Genomic DNA, 14,094 nt, shown 5'->3' with positions numbered 1-14,094 from the left:
CGCCTGAATCTATTTAAAATCTAATTTTTTTTTATTTCAACCGCCCGACCCGACCCGCGGATAAAATCTAATTTTTTTTTATTTCAACCGCCCGACCCGCGGATAATCCGCGGACTCCGCGGTTGTGTCCGCAAACCGCGCATCTCTAGTGTGTATATGTGTAAATAAATGAACACTGAAATTCAAGTATTTCTCATATATATATATATATATATATATATATATATATATATATATATATATATATATATATATATATATATATATATATCTATCTATCTATCTATCTATCTATCTATCTATCTATATATATATAGCTAGAATTCACTGAAAGTCAAGTATTTCTTATATACATACATATGAAATACTTGACTTGGTGAATTCTAGCTGTAAATATACTCCCCCCCCACCTCCCGAAATCGGAGGTCTCAAGGATGGCAAGTATGGTATCGGTATTTAAAGAGTTGGACAATATCGGAATATCGGATATCGGCAAAAAGCCATTATCGGACATCCCTACTTAAAATCAACAACATTCAATGAAATGCAATGAGAGGATAGCGAATCGGTAAACGTGACAACGTTAAAATACAGTAGAGTTAACAATTAAGTCTGTGGGGGGAGCGCCTTTAGTTGATGTTTAAAAATGTGGACAGGCAAAGTAAAGTATAGTAGTAAAATTACTGAATTAAAAAAGGTACAATACAACCAGAGATGTCCGATAATATCGGACTGACGATATTATCGGCCGATAAATGCTTTAAAATGTAATATCTGAAATTATCGGTATCGGTTTCAAAAAGTAAAATGTATGACTTTTTAAAACGTCGCTGTACGGAGTGGTACACGGACGTAGGGAGAAGTACAGAGCAGTTGCGTCTCCCAGTCATACTTGCCAACCCTCCCGATTTTCCCGGGAGACTCCCGAATTTCAGTGCCCCTCCCGAAAATCTCCCGGGGCAACCATTGTCCCGAATTTCTCCCGATTTCCACCCAGACAACAATATTGGGGGCGTGCCTTAAAGGCGCTGCCTTTGCGTGCCGGCCCAATCACATAATATCTACGGCTTTTCACACACACACACACAAGTGAATGCAAGCCATACTTGGTCAACAGCCATACAGGTCACACTGAGGGTGGCCGTATAAACAACTTTAACACTGTTACAAATATGCGCCACACTGTGAACCCACACCAAACCAGAATGACAAACACATTTCGGGAGAACTGTCATGACGTGGTCTATGGGCTGTTCGTTTTCCCGAGTTGCAAGGAAGGTTGAAGTGGACAAGACGTGCAGGTAAAGACATGATTTTATTTCAACACTAACAAAAGGTACAAAACTAAAGGCGCGCACAAAGGCGGAGAACAAACTTGACTAATGAAACAAAAACTAGAACTTGGGCAAAAAACTATGAACATGAAACAAATAAACACTTACTGTGACAAGATTATAGACAAAACTCACTTGGCATGGAACTATGGTAGCATGGCTAACATGGGTAGCAGAAGTCAAACAGAGTTAATGTCGCCAGGCTGACTTCCTGGCAACTATCGGCTTAAATAGTCTTGAACATGATTATTGACAGGTGTGTGAGTCCAAATGAATCAGGTGCGTGACATGAGGACAGGTGAAAACTAATGGGTTGTCATGGAAACAAAACAAACAAGAGTGCACGAAGAGTCCAAAAACCAAACAAAACATGATCACACAGACATGACAAGAACATCCGCACCGTAACACAAGATAAACACAACAGAACAAATACCCAGAACCCCCTTGCAGCACTAAGTCTTCCGGGACGCTACAATATACACCCCGCCCCCCCAACCTCAACCCCACCCACCTCAATCCCCCATCTCCCAAATTCGGAGGTCTCAAGGTTGGCAAGTATGCTCTAGTACAGTGGTTCTCGACCTTTTTTCAGTGATGTACCCCCTGTGAAATTGTTTTTAATTCAAGTACCCCCTAATCAGAGCAAAGCATTTTTGGTTGGAAAAAAAAGATGAAGTAAAATACAGCACTATGTCATCAGTTTCTGATTTATTAAATTGTATAACAGTGCAAAATATTGCTCATTTGTAGTGGTCTTTCTTGAACTATTTGGAAAAAAATATATAAAAATAACTAAAAACTTGTTGAAAAATAAACAAGTGATTCAATTATAAATAAAGATTTCTACACATAGAAGTAATCATCAACTTAAAGTGCCCTCTTTGGGGATTGTAATAGAGATCCATCTGGATTCATGAACTCAATTCTAAACATTTCTTCACAAAAAAATAAATCTTTAACATCAATATTTATGGAACATGTCCACAAAAAATCTAGCTGTCAACACTGAATATTGCATTGTTGCATTGTAATGAATGGAATAGCCTGCTTGATTTGATGTTCAGTTTATGAACTTACATTCATATTTTGTTGAAGTATTATTCAATAAATATATTTATAAAGGATTTTTGAATTGTTGCTATTTTTAGAATATTTTTAAAATATCTCACATACTCCTTGGCATACCTTCAAGTACCACCAGGGGTACGCGTCCCCCATTTGAGAACCACTGCTCTAGTATACTCTAGACTGAAGCTGTGTGCCTTCATTGTTTTTGGAGCTGTTGTTTTGAGGCATGTTTAAAAAAAATAAAAAATAATGCACTTTGTGAAAGTCAAAGTATGGTATTTCCCATAGTTGTAGTGGGTATCAGGATTATCTCAGGGAGAGCATGTCCCACATTCCAAGCTGCTGTTTTGAGGCATGTTAAAAAAAATAATGCACTTTGTGACTTCAATAATAAATATGGCAGTGCCATGTTGGCACTTTTTTTCCATAACTTGAGTTGAAGTTGTTCTCTTATTTTGGAAAACCTTGTTTTTGATTGATTGATTGAAACTTGTATTAGTAGATCGCACAGTACGGTACATATTCCGTACAATTGTGTCACGTTCGGGGCGCATGATGATGCGGGGTTTTGTTCTCCCAAGATGCAAGGGACGAATCCGGACAGGACTTGCAGGTAACACATGATTTAATAATAAAACAACACAAAACAGGTACAAAACAGAAAACAAACCGACTGAGAAAGGTGCCGAGCGCACCGGAAGCTAAGGCTACAACTTAGCAACGACTATGACATTTAGCAGGGGCTAGGAGACAAGCAAAAACTTACTTAGCAGTCGCGTGACACAAATAAAGAAACCAGGCTGACTGACTGGAAAAGGCAGGCTTAAATAATGTCAGTGATTACAACAGGTGAGCGTCAGAAACACAAGCGGCAGGTGGAATTAATATGTAACTATGGTAACCAACTCAAAGGTGCACAGACAGGAACAAAATGAGTCCAAGACTAACAGAAAACACACGTGACCCGAAAACCCAAACAGAAATATGATCCGGGCAGCGGATCATAACAAATTGACCACTAAATGGGAACACCTGAATACGTTTTTCAACTTGTTTAAGTCGGGGTCCACTTAAATCGACTCATGGTAAAGTTACATTTTTTAATGCATCCAGCGAGGCATCACAACAAAATTAGGCATAATAATGTGTTAATTCCACGACTGTACAGTATGTATCGGTTGATATCGGAATCGGTAATTAAGAGTTGGACAATAGCGGAATATCGGCAAAAAAGCCATTATCGGACATCTCTACACGTGTTACATCAACGTGGCTTCATAGTAAAAGAGTGCGGGTACTAGACTGACCTGCCTGTAGTCCAGACCTGTCTCCCATTGAAAAAGTGTGGCGCATTATGAAGCCTAAAATACCACAACGGAGACCCCCGGACTGTTGAACAACTTAAGCTGTACATCAAGCAAGAATGGGAAAGAATTCCACCTGAAAAGCTTCAAAAATGTGTCTCCTCAGTTCCCAAACGTTTACTGAGTGTTGTTAAAAGGAAAGGCCATGTAACACAGTGGTGAACATGATCCTGTGACAACTTTTTTGCAATGTGTTGCTGCCATTAAATTCTAAGTTAATGATTATTTGCACAAAAAAAAATACGTTTCTCAGTTTGAACATTAAATATGTTGTCTTTGTAGTCTATTCAATTGAATATAAGTTGAAAAGTATTTGCAAATCATTGTATTCTGTTTTTATTTACCATTTACACAACGTGCCAACTTCACTGGTTTTGAGTTTTGTACTTCCGCGTGGGAACTTCATACGCCAAAAACAGTACTAAAAAATGGTTGATCAGGAGTACCATGACGCCCTTATTGGTTACCCTGGAAGACACCCACCATGGTGTAGTTGTGAGCGGCCCTCTGCAGGTCATGGCAGCCCTGAGCGTCAGCGTAGGAGTGGATGCCCAAGCAGTTGGAAGGATGGAGCTGCTTCACCAGGAAGGAACTGCAGGCCTGGACCACAGAGGACAACTGCAGCAGACAAGAGGCTGACAGCAGATACTCAATGGTGTCCTCCCTCAACTCCAGACGACCTGCAGGACATACAGGTGTGGGAAAAGGAACGCAGGGTAAAAAAAAACCCAAAAAAAACGTTAACAATATTTTATAAAGTGCTTTTAAAATGTCAAGAATGATCTAACGCTGTAAGGCAACTCATACAACTGCATGTTCCAAATAATAATTGTACTTTGACACATTATTAAGAACAAATATTATGCTATAAACATGTGTTTTTCCTTTTGTATAATATCAACAAAATCAGAAAAATCACAAAAATGTTAACTGTAGGTTCATGTTTGTTTCTAAAAAGGCAAACCAAAGTGACTCACCCCAAATTTAGAGTGAAAGCGATGGTTAAATCGATTTATTGTGGCGGGTTTTTGTCCATGTTCATATTACTATCAATTAGAGATGTCCGATAATGGCTTTTTTGCCGATATTCCAATATTGTCCAACTCTTAATTACCGATATCGATATATACAGTCGTGGAATTAACACATTATTATGCCTAATTTAGCGCGGGGTGTATATTGTAGCGTCCCGGAAGAGTTAGTGCTGTAAGGGGTTCTGGGTATTTGTTCTGTTGTGTTTATGTTGTGTTACGGTGCGGATGTTCTCCCGAAATGTGTTTGTCATTCTTGTTTGGTGTGGGTTCACAGTGTGGCGCATATTTGTAACAGTGTTAAATTTGTTTATACGGCCACCCTCAGTGTGACCTGTATGGCTGTTGAGTGTGTGAAAAGCCGTAGATATTATGTGACTGGGCCGGCACGCAAAGGCAGTGCCTTTTCAGGTTTATTGGCGCTCTGTACTTCTCCCTACGTCCGTGTACACAGCGGCGTTTTAAAAAGTCATACATTTTACTTTTTGAAACCGATACCGATTATTTTGATTCCGATACCGATAATTTCCGATATTACATTTTAAAGCATTTATCGGCCGATAATATCGGCAGTCCGATATTATCGGACATCCCTAATTACTATCAATGTAATCATAATATAAAAAAAAAAAAATACTTGCATTGTTTGAGTAAACAGATTATTTTGAACCATTCTTAAAGAGTCAAAAAAAAATACATCTTGAAATATTGTGAATTTTGTGAATAAGTTTCCCCTCTGTGCTGTCCTCCATTTTACTCCCCATCCGGCTTCTTCTTCTTTCCTATTTTTGGCGGACGGCACCATGCGCAAATAACAGAAGCTTCGACAACCTTCAATTGACTAAGCAGGACTACCTAATAGGGCTGTGAATCTTTGGGTGTTCCACGATTCCATTCAATATCGATTCTTGGGGTCACGATTCAATTCAAAATCTATTTTTTTCGATTCAACACGGTTCTCGATTCAAAAATGATATTTTCCAGATTCAAAAGGATTCTCGATTCAAAAACGATATTTTCCCGATTCAAAAGGATTCTCTATTCATTCAATACATAGTAGAGTTGCGCGGTTTGCGGGCACAACCGCGGAGTCCGCGGATTATCCGCGGATCGGGCGGATGAAATTTTAAAAAATTAGATTTTATCCGCGGGTCGGGTCGGGTCGGGCGGTTGAAATAAAAAAAAAAAAGATTTTAAATAGATTCAGGCGGATGGCAGTTAAACCAATTCGGAAATATATATACATAGTTAAATGTTGTTACCCACATACGAAAAACGAGCAGGCACCTGCTGCATATGCCACAACAGAAGAAAAAAAAGAAAAAGAGATGGACACTTTTACGGAGCGGAGAAGGCCCCCGACGCCTCGACGGGGTCCGGGATCGAGGCCCCTTCCCCCGAGAGGGCCCCACCGGGAGCCGTAGCTGAGGCGATCCGCGAGAAGGGCCCGACGCACGTCCAGGGTCACCACCGCGCCCACCGCACCGACACCCCGCCTCGTCCGCCTTCGCCGCGGCCGGCGTCACGCGCAGCAGGTAAGCAGCTTACCTGCCCGCCATCCCCGTGGCCGGGGGCTCGTAACAGGGGTCGCTCCGGCCGCGCAGCTTACCTGCCCGCCACCCCTGTTGCCGGGGGCGCGTAACAGGGGTCACTCCGCGCGCAGTGCGCTCACGAAAGGGGTGGGGCTCACCCTGGTTGATATAGACAGCAGGACGGTGGCCATGGACGTCGGAACCCGCTAAGGAGTGTGTAACAACCCACCTGCCGAATCAACTAGCCCTGAAAATGGATGGCGCTGGAGCGTTGGGCCCATACCCGGCCGTCGCCGGCAGCGAGACGCGCTTGGAGGTGCGCTCAGCGCGGCTCCCATATGATTGCGCACTGGTGTGCGTCTGGGTCGTGACAGCGTGGCACGCGAATGTCTGTGCTGCATTGGATCAGTCTCCTTTCTTTAACAGGCAAAAGCTTTATAACCTCACTAATGCCTTGCATCGTCTATATTAGATATATAACAACGGGCGGGTGCGGGCGGATGGCGGGCGGGTGCGGTTCTGATCAAATGTTACATCGGGTGGATGGCGGATGGTTGACGACTTTCTGATGCGGTTGCGGATGAAATAATTGCCTATCCGCGCATCTCTAATACATAGGATTTCAGCAGGATCTACCCCAGTCTGCTGACATGCAAGCAGAGTAGTAGATTTTTGTAAAAAGCTTTTATAATTGTAAAGGATAATGTTTTATCAACTGATTGCAAAAATATAAACACACAAATGTAAATCCAAGACAACAATATGTTGTCTTATTTATTCATGCTTGCACAAATTTTAACTAGAACAAAACGTTTTAACATCTGACTTAATTTGACACTCAGTTACTACTCACTCAGTTACCAGAACAATAAAATACAGTAATACAACTCCTGTGACTGTAACTAAGGCTGCAGCTAACGATTATTTTTCTATCGATTAATCTATAGATTATTTTTTCGATTAATCGGTTAATCTATAGATTATTTTTTTCGATTAATCTATAGATTATTTTTCTTTTTACCGATTATTTTTTTAATTTAAAATGAAGATGAAAAAATAAATGTAGGCCAGTTTTTTCAAAAGGCATGACTTTTATTTACAAAAAAAAAAAGTATGGCCACTCAGTCAACATTGACAACAACATGACAAAATATTCTGTAACAGTGTAAACATTTAAAACTTTTAACATTTAACACAATTAAAAGTAGCTTATTTGCTTTTTAATGTGCAAATATAAAAGTAAACAGCCAGTGCAAATCTTAATATTCTGCAATCGTATAAGCATTTCTAAAGTAAAAGTATTGCTTATTTTGCTTTAAAATGTGCAAAAATAAAGATAACATCCAATACAAAAAAGTGCAAAACGAAATATTCTGTAACAGTGTAAACATTTCAACAAAAGTAAAAGTATTGCTTATTTTGCTTAATATCACAACAATGATAGTATGATTAAAGTGAAAGTTAATTGTTCGTTTGTACATAGTATATGTAACTGTTAATGTTGTAAAAGGTATTTGCACAACTAATTAACGTTAGCGTTAAAGAGGAGCGCGTCTTTGTAAACACTGAACAGGCACGCCAAACGCACCTCTCAGAGCGAAACACTGTTTTAGTTTATGAATTTACAACGCATATACAAATGACACATTCATGTTTTTGTGTAATGATGACAACGTATACTCACGCGGACGATTGACTAGTTGATGGTGATGGCAAGAACGCTGTCGGGTGTTTTCTTTTCAAATGTTCGTTCATAGCCGTTGTGCTGCTATGATAGGCCATTTCCGCTCGACACAGTGTGCATACAACAACTGTCAAGTGTTTTGCTTTTTTCGCTGTGCTTATCCCACACTTGAAGGGATGTACCAATGCTGAATGTGGCTTCTGGATTTCACTCAAAAGACCAGACCGTAGTTACTTTTTCCTTTTATTTTCCTTTAGTTTGCAACAGTTTTTCCAACGAAGAAACAGCTTCTTTTTTCTTCATTAGTCTTTTTAGCAGTCATTAGCAGTGTTAGTAGACTTTAGTTTCTTTAGCTGTCATTAGCTGTCTTTAGTAGCCTTTAGTAGCCTTTAGTAGCCTTTAGCTTCTTTAGTAGGTGAAAAACCTTTAAGGACAAAACACCACAAGATTAACATGCTGTAAAAAATCAATCAATTATCAATCCCATAATTTACAATTATTAATTAGGCTATCAAACTCTTAACCATTAAACAAGTGCAAGAAAATGGACACATCTTTTCCCTTTAAGTTAAAACAGATTTTAAATAAATTGTCTCAACATAAATGCACCAAGATACATATAAAATACATTTAAACCCAGAAACAGAATAGATAAATGCAGCAGAAAACCCAATATGCAAATACATAAATACCTAACCAATTAACCACCTATTTAGATACATATTTAAAATCCATATTAAATATAAATATATTATTAATTTAGCAGTGAAACACTCAATCTTAAACGCTGTCTACTGGTAGAAAAATGCCCCTTTTTCTATGCCCTCACCAGCAGCCAATGATCCAACACAGTTAAATCCAACACTTTAAGTTGAGCGACTTCACCCTCCTGATGAAGCAAACTGCTCCAACATTTATCAAACTAAGCAAAGAATATCAACACTAAACAACAGTTACATAACACACTGTGACTGTGTGTATTTAGCCTCCAGACTAAGCACGCTACATGCACACAACCCCCCCCCTAATCTCACCAGCGCAACAGGTGCGCCACACCCACAAAGAGATAAATCTTACATACTTTTGGCACAACTGTGTTATCTGTAATGAACTAAACCTTTTTCCACTCTGCGCTGGCGTCTTTTGTACTCCTTGATTTGACAAAGCTGTCTAATTACTGGGCTCGCGCACCAGCAGATGAGACGGGAGCGCGCCGCGTTATACCTGCGCGTGAACGTAAACTGATCGGCTCTGATCATATAAGCCGACTGGCCGAAATAATGCCGAATTATATACATTTCCTGGGGTTGCCTAGGTGAATAGGGATGCGGATGTGCTCTAAGATAAAATATAATTTTATTAAGTGGGGTTTGGCTGGTTGCTAAGCAGCCACGGTTGCGAGCTCGCGCGTCAGCTGACGAGACAGCTGTTCGCCGCTACAACATTATTAGGCCGTTTATTGAAATACTCCCACACTTTTGAAGACTTTTGGCGTGCTTTTTTTCCCTCGCTCGCACCGCTCGCATCATCTGCTTGCGCTCCGCCATGACGGCAGTGTGACGTAAATATGCGACGCATCGACGCATAAAAACGGCGTCGACGTATTTACGTAACCGATGACGTCGACTATGTCGACGCGTCGTTTCAGCCTTAACTGTAACATCAATAGAATACAACTGGTAGGCTTAGGCTAGCTGCCTTTATATTTCTGAGAACTTCTGAGAACCAAAAATAAAATTAAACAAATACTGTTATTTCTGGAATTGGATTGCATTGTTATGGTATTGTTTTTTTGGATTGATTTATTAAAAAATTAAAATAAAATTAAAAAAAATTTAAAAAACATTTTTTTAAATGAGAATCGATTCTGAATCGCACAACGTGAGAATCGCGATTCGAATTCGAATCAATTTTTTCCCACACCCCTACTACCTAATTTTGTCTAATCTTGAACATGTTTGTGCTGAAAACAAAGTTTTGTTGTATTTGTGCAATGACAATAAAGACCTAACTACCTACCTGTCCTTGTAAAGTGTGAATTACAGGTGCTCTGAGTGCAAGTGTGTGAGTCGCGCAAGTTGGAATAATACTGGCAAAAGTTTAACTTGAAGAAAATTGTTTTAATACTTGTATGTGAATATCCATACATCCATTTCCTACCGCTTATTCCCTTTTGGGGTCGCGGGAGGCGCTGGATAGTTTTTTTTAATTAAACAAAATATTTTAGATACATTAGAACCGTTTTTTTACAAATTAGTTTGTATACTTGATCATTGTTTTTTATTGAACAAAGTTGTTTTTATACCTGCAAATCGTCCTTTTGCTTGAAGAAAATAGTTTTTATACTTGTGAATCGTTCTTTTACTTGAAGAAAATTGTTTTACTTGTGAATTGTTTTTTCACAAAAAAAATGTTTTAATAATACTTGCGAATGGTTTTTTTTTTACATTCAGAAAATTAGTTTTCATACTTTTGAATCGTTTTTTTAATTTAACAAAATAGTTTTTATACTTAAAAAATGTTATAATTAAAGAAAATTGTTGTTATACTTGTTAATCGTTTTTTTTACTTGCAGAAAATTAGTTTTTATACTTGTGAATCGTTTTTTTAATTTAACAAAATTGTTTTTAGACTTAACATTTTTTATAATTAAAGAAAATTGTTGTTATACTTGTTAATCTTTTTTTTTACATGCAGAAAATTAGTTTTTATAATTGTGAATCTTTTTTTTTTAAATTTGACAAAATTGTTTTTATACTTGCAAATTGTTGTTGTAGTTGAAGAAAATTGTTGTTATACTTGCGAATTGTTTTTTTACTTGAAGAAAAAATTGTTTTCATAGCCGCTATAAAAGATTTTGGGTTATACTTGTATAGCGCTTTTCTACCTTCAAGGTACTCAAAGCGCTTTGACACTATTTCCACATTCACCCATTCACACACTGATGGCGGGAGCTGCCATGCAAGGCCCTAACCACAACCCATCATGAATTGATTAACGTGGACCCCGATTTAAACAAGTTGAAAAACGTATTGGGATGTTACCATTTAGTGGTCAATTGTACGGAATATGTACTTCACTGTGCAATCTACTAATAAAAGTCTCAATCAATCAATCAAGGGTGAAGTGTCTTGCTCAAGGACACAACGGACGTGACTAAGTTGGTAGAAGGTGGGGATTGAACCAGGAACCCTCAGGTTGCTGGCACGGCCACTCTCCCAACCATGACATGCCGTCCCCAATTTTCAGTCCTATGATCTTTTGTCAAAGTGTTGGATCGAGACTTGAAATTGGATTAGCTTTGATGCCAAAATATCGTCTCTGGTCGGAGGACAAAATGTTGATCCCTGATCATTATCGAACATCGCTTACCACAACCTCAATCGCTGCGGTCATTTCCGTCTAAAAACGCATTCTCCATTTGAATCAAACTGGATTGAAGCGTTCATACCTGTGTACGCATATTGAACCAGGACCCACAATGCATCGGGGTCGACGCCCTCTATCTTCACCTCGTCCTGCTTGGCTTCCCGCACATCGCTGGTGAACATGGCCGCGAAGTAGTCCGACACAGATGAGAGTACCAGCCTGTGAGAAGTGAGAGGTTTCTTAAAGTCTTGTTGATGAATTGAACCTACTTTATAATAAAAGACGATCACAAACACACAGAAAAACTTCAGATGCATTCGCAATCAATCAATCAATCAATCAATCAATGTTTATTTATATAGCCCTAAATCACAAGTGTCTCCAAGGGCTGCACAAGCCACAACGAGATCCTCGGTTCGGAGCCCACATAAGGGCAAGGAAAAACTCACAACCCAGTGGGATGTCAATGTGAATGACTATGAGAAACCTTGGAGAGGACTGCAGATGTGGGTAACCCTCCCCTCTAGGGGAGACCGGATGCAATGGACGTCGAGTGGGTCTAGTATAATATTGTGAAAGTCCAGTCCATAGTGGATCTAACATAATAGTGAGAGTCCAGTCCATAGTGGATCTAACATAATAGTGAGAGTCCAGTCCATAGTGGATCTAACATAATAGTGAGAGTCCAGTCCATAGTGGATCTAACATAATATTGTGAGAGTCCAGTCCATAGTGGATCTAACATAATAGTGAGAGTCCAGTCCATAGTGGATCTAACATAATAGTGAGAGTCCAGTCCACAGTGTATCTAACATAATAGTGAGAGTCCGTCCAGTCCATAGTGGATCTAACATAATAGTGGGAGTCCCGTCCATAGTGGATCCAACATAATAGTGAGAGTCCAGTCCATAGTGGATCTAACATAATAGTGAGAGTCCAGTCCATAGTGGATCTAAAATAATAGTGTGAGAGTCCAGTCCAAAGTGGATCTAACATAATAGTGAGAGTCCAGTCCATAGTGGATCTAACATAATATTGTGAGAGTCCAGTCCATGGTGGATCTAACATAATATTGTGAGAGTCCAGTCCATAGTGGATCTAACATAATAGTGGGAGTCCAGTCCATAGTGGATCTAACATAATAGTGAGAGTCCAGTCCATAGTGGATCTAGCATAATATTGTGAGAGTCCAGTCCATAGTGGATCTAACATAATATTGTGAGAGTCCAGTCCATAGTAGATCTAACATAATAGTGAGAGTCCAGTCCATAGTGGATCTAACATAATAGTGTGAGAGTCCAGTCCATAGTGGATCTAACATAATAGTGAGAGTCCAGTCCATAGTGGATATAACATAATATTGTGAGAGTCCAGTCCATAGTGGATCCAACATAATAGTGGGAGTCCAGTCCATAGTGGATCTAACATAATAATGAGAGTCCAGTCCATAGTGGATCTAACATAATAGTGAGAGTCCAGTCCATAGTGGATCTAACATAATAGTGGGAGTCCAGTCCATAGTGGATCTAACATAATAATGAGAGTCCAGTCCATAGTGGATCTAACATAATAGTGAGAGTCCAGTTCATAGTGGATCTAACATACCAGTCCATAGTGGATCCAACATAATAGTGGGAGTCCAGTCCATAGTGGATCTAACATAATATTGTGAGAGTCCAGTCCATAGTGGATCTAACATAATAGTGGGAGTCCAGTCCATAGTGGATCTAACATAATAGTGAGAGTCCAGTCCATAGTGGATCTAACATATTATTGTGAGAGTCCAGTCCATAGTGGATCTAACAAAATAGTGGGAGTCCAGTCCATAGTGGATCTAACATAATAGTGAGAGTCCAGTCTATAGTGGGTCTAACATAATAGTGAGAGTCCAGTCCATAGTGGATCTAACATAATAGTGAGAGTCCAGTCCATAGTGGATCTAACATAATAGTGTGAGAGTCCAGTCCATAGTGGATCTAACATAATAGTGAGAGTCCAGTCCATAGTGGACCTAACATAATATTGTGAGAGTCCAGTCCATAGTGGATCTAACATAATAGTGGGAGTCCAGTCCATAGTGGATCTAACATGATAGTGAGAGTGCAGTCCATAGTGGATCTAACATAATAGTGAGAGTCCAGTCCATAGTGGATCTAACATAATATTGTGAGAGTCCAGTCCATAGTGTATCTAACATAATAGTGGGAGTCCAGTCCATAGTGGATCTAACATAATAGTGAGAGTCCAGTCCATAGTGGATCTAACATAATAGTGAGAGTCCAGTCCATAGTGGATCTAAAATAATAGTGTGAGAGTCCAGTCCAAAGTGGATCTAACATAATAGTGAGAGTCCAGTCCATAGTGGATCTAACATAATATTGTGAGAGTCCAGTCCATGGTGGATCTAACATAATATTGTGAGAGTCCAGTCCATAGTGGATCTAACATAATAGTGAGAGTCCAGTCCATAGTGGATCTAACATAATAGTGAGAGTCCAGTCCATAGTGGATCTAACATAATAGTGTGAGAGTCCAGTCCATAGTGGATCTAACATAATAGTGTGAGAGTCCAGTCCATAGTAGATCTAACATAATAGTGTGAGAGTCCAGTCCATAGTGGATCTAACATAATAGTGAGAGTCCAGTCCATAGTGGATCTAACATAATAGTGAGAGTCCAGTCCATAGTGGATCTAACATAATATTGTGA

At 39.4% G+C, this 14,094-nt stretch overlaps 1 protein-coding gene across 1 annotated transcript in view; it reads right to left on the bottom strand.

The window, feature by feature from the left end:
• The window catches only part of klhl5 (kelch-like family member 5), a 157,280-nt gene that overhangs the window by 45,914 nt on the left and 97,272 nt on the right, over nt 1-14,094 (bottom strand). The window contains exons 6-7 of the mRNA XM_061977040.1: nt 11,468-11,604; nt 4,253-4,449 (exon numbers count right to left, since the gene is read on the bottom strand). Coding sequence (XP_061833024.1) covers nt 4,253-4,449; nt 11,468-11,604 — 334 coding nt within the window. The remainder of the gene's footprint in view (nt 1-4,252; nt 4,450-11,467; nt 11,605-14,094) is intronic.

This window comes from Nerophis lumbriciformis, linkage group LG16 (assembly GCF_033978685.3).
Source record: "Nerophis lumbriciformis linkage group LG16, RoL_Nlum_v2.1, whole genome shotgun sequence".
Classification (NCBI taxonomy): domain Eukaryota; kingdom Metazoa; phylum Chordata; class Actinopteri; order Syngnathiformes; family Syngnathidae; genus Nerophis; species Nerophis lumbriciformis.
Note: the sequence above shows the minus strand (reverse complement) of the source record. Positions and strands in the feature narration are given on the sequence as shown.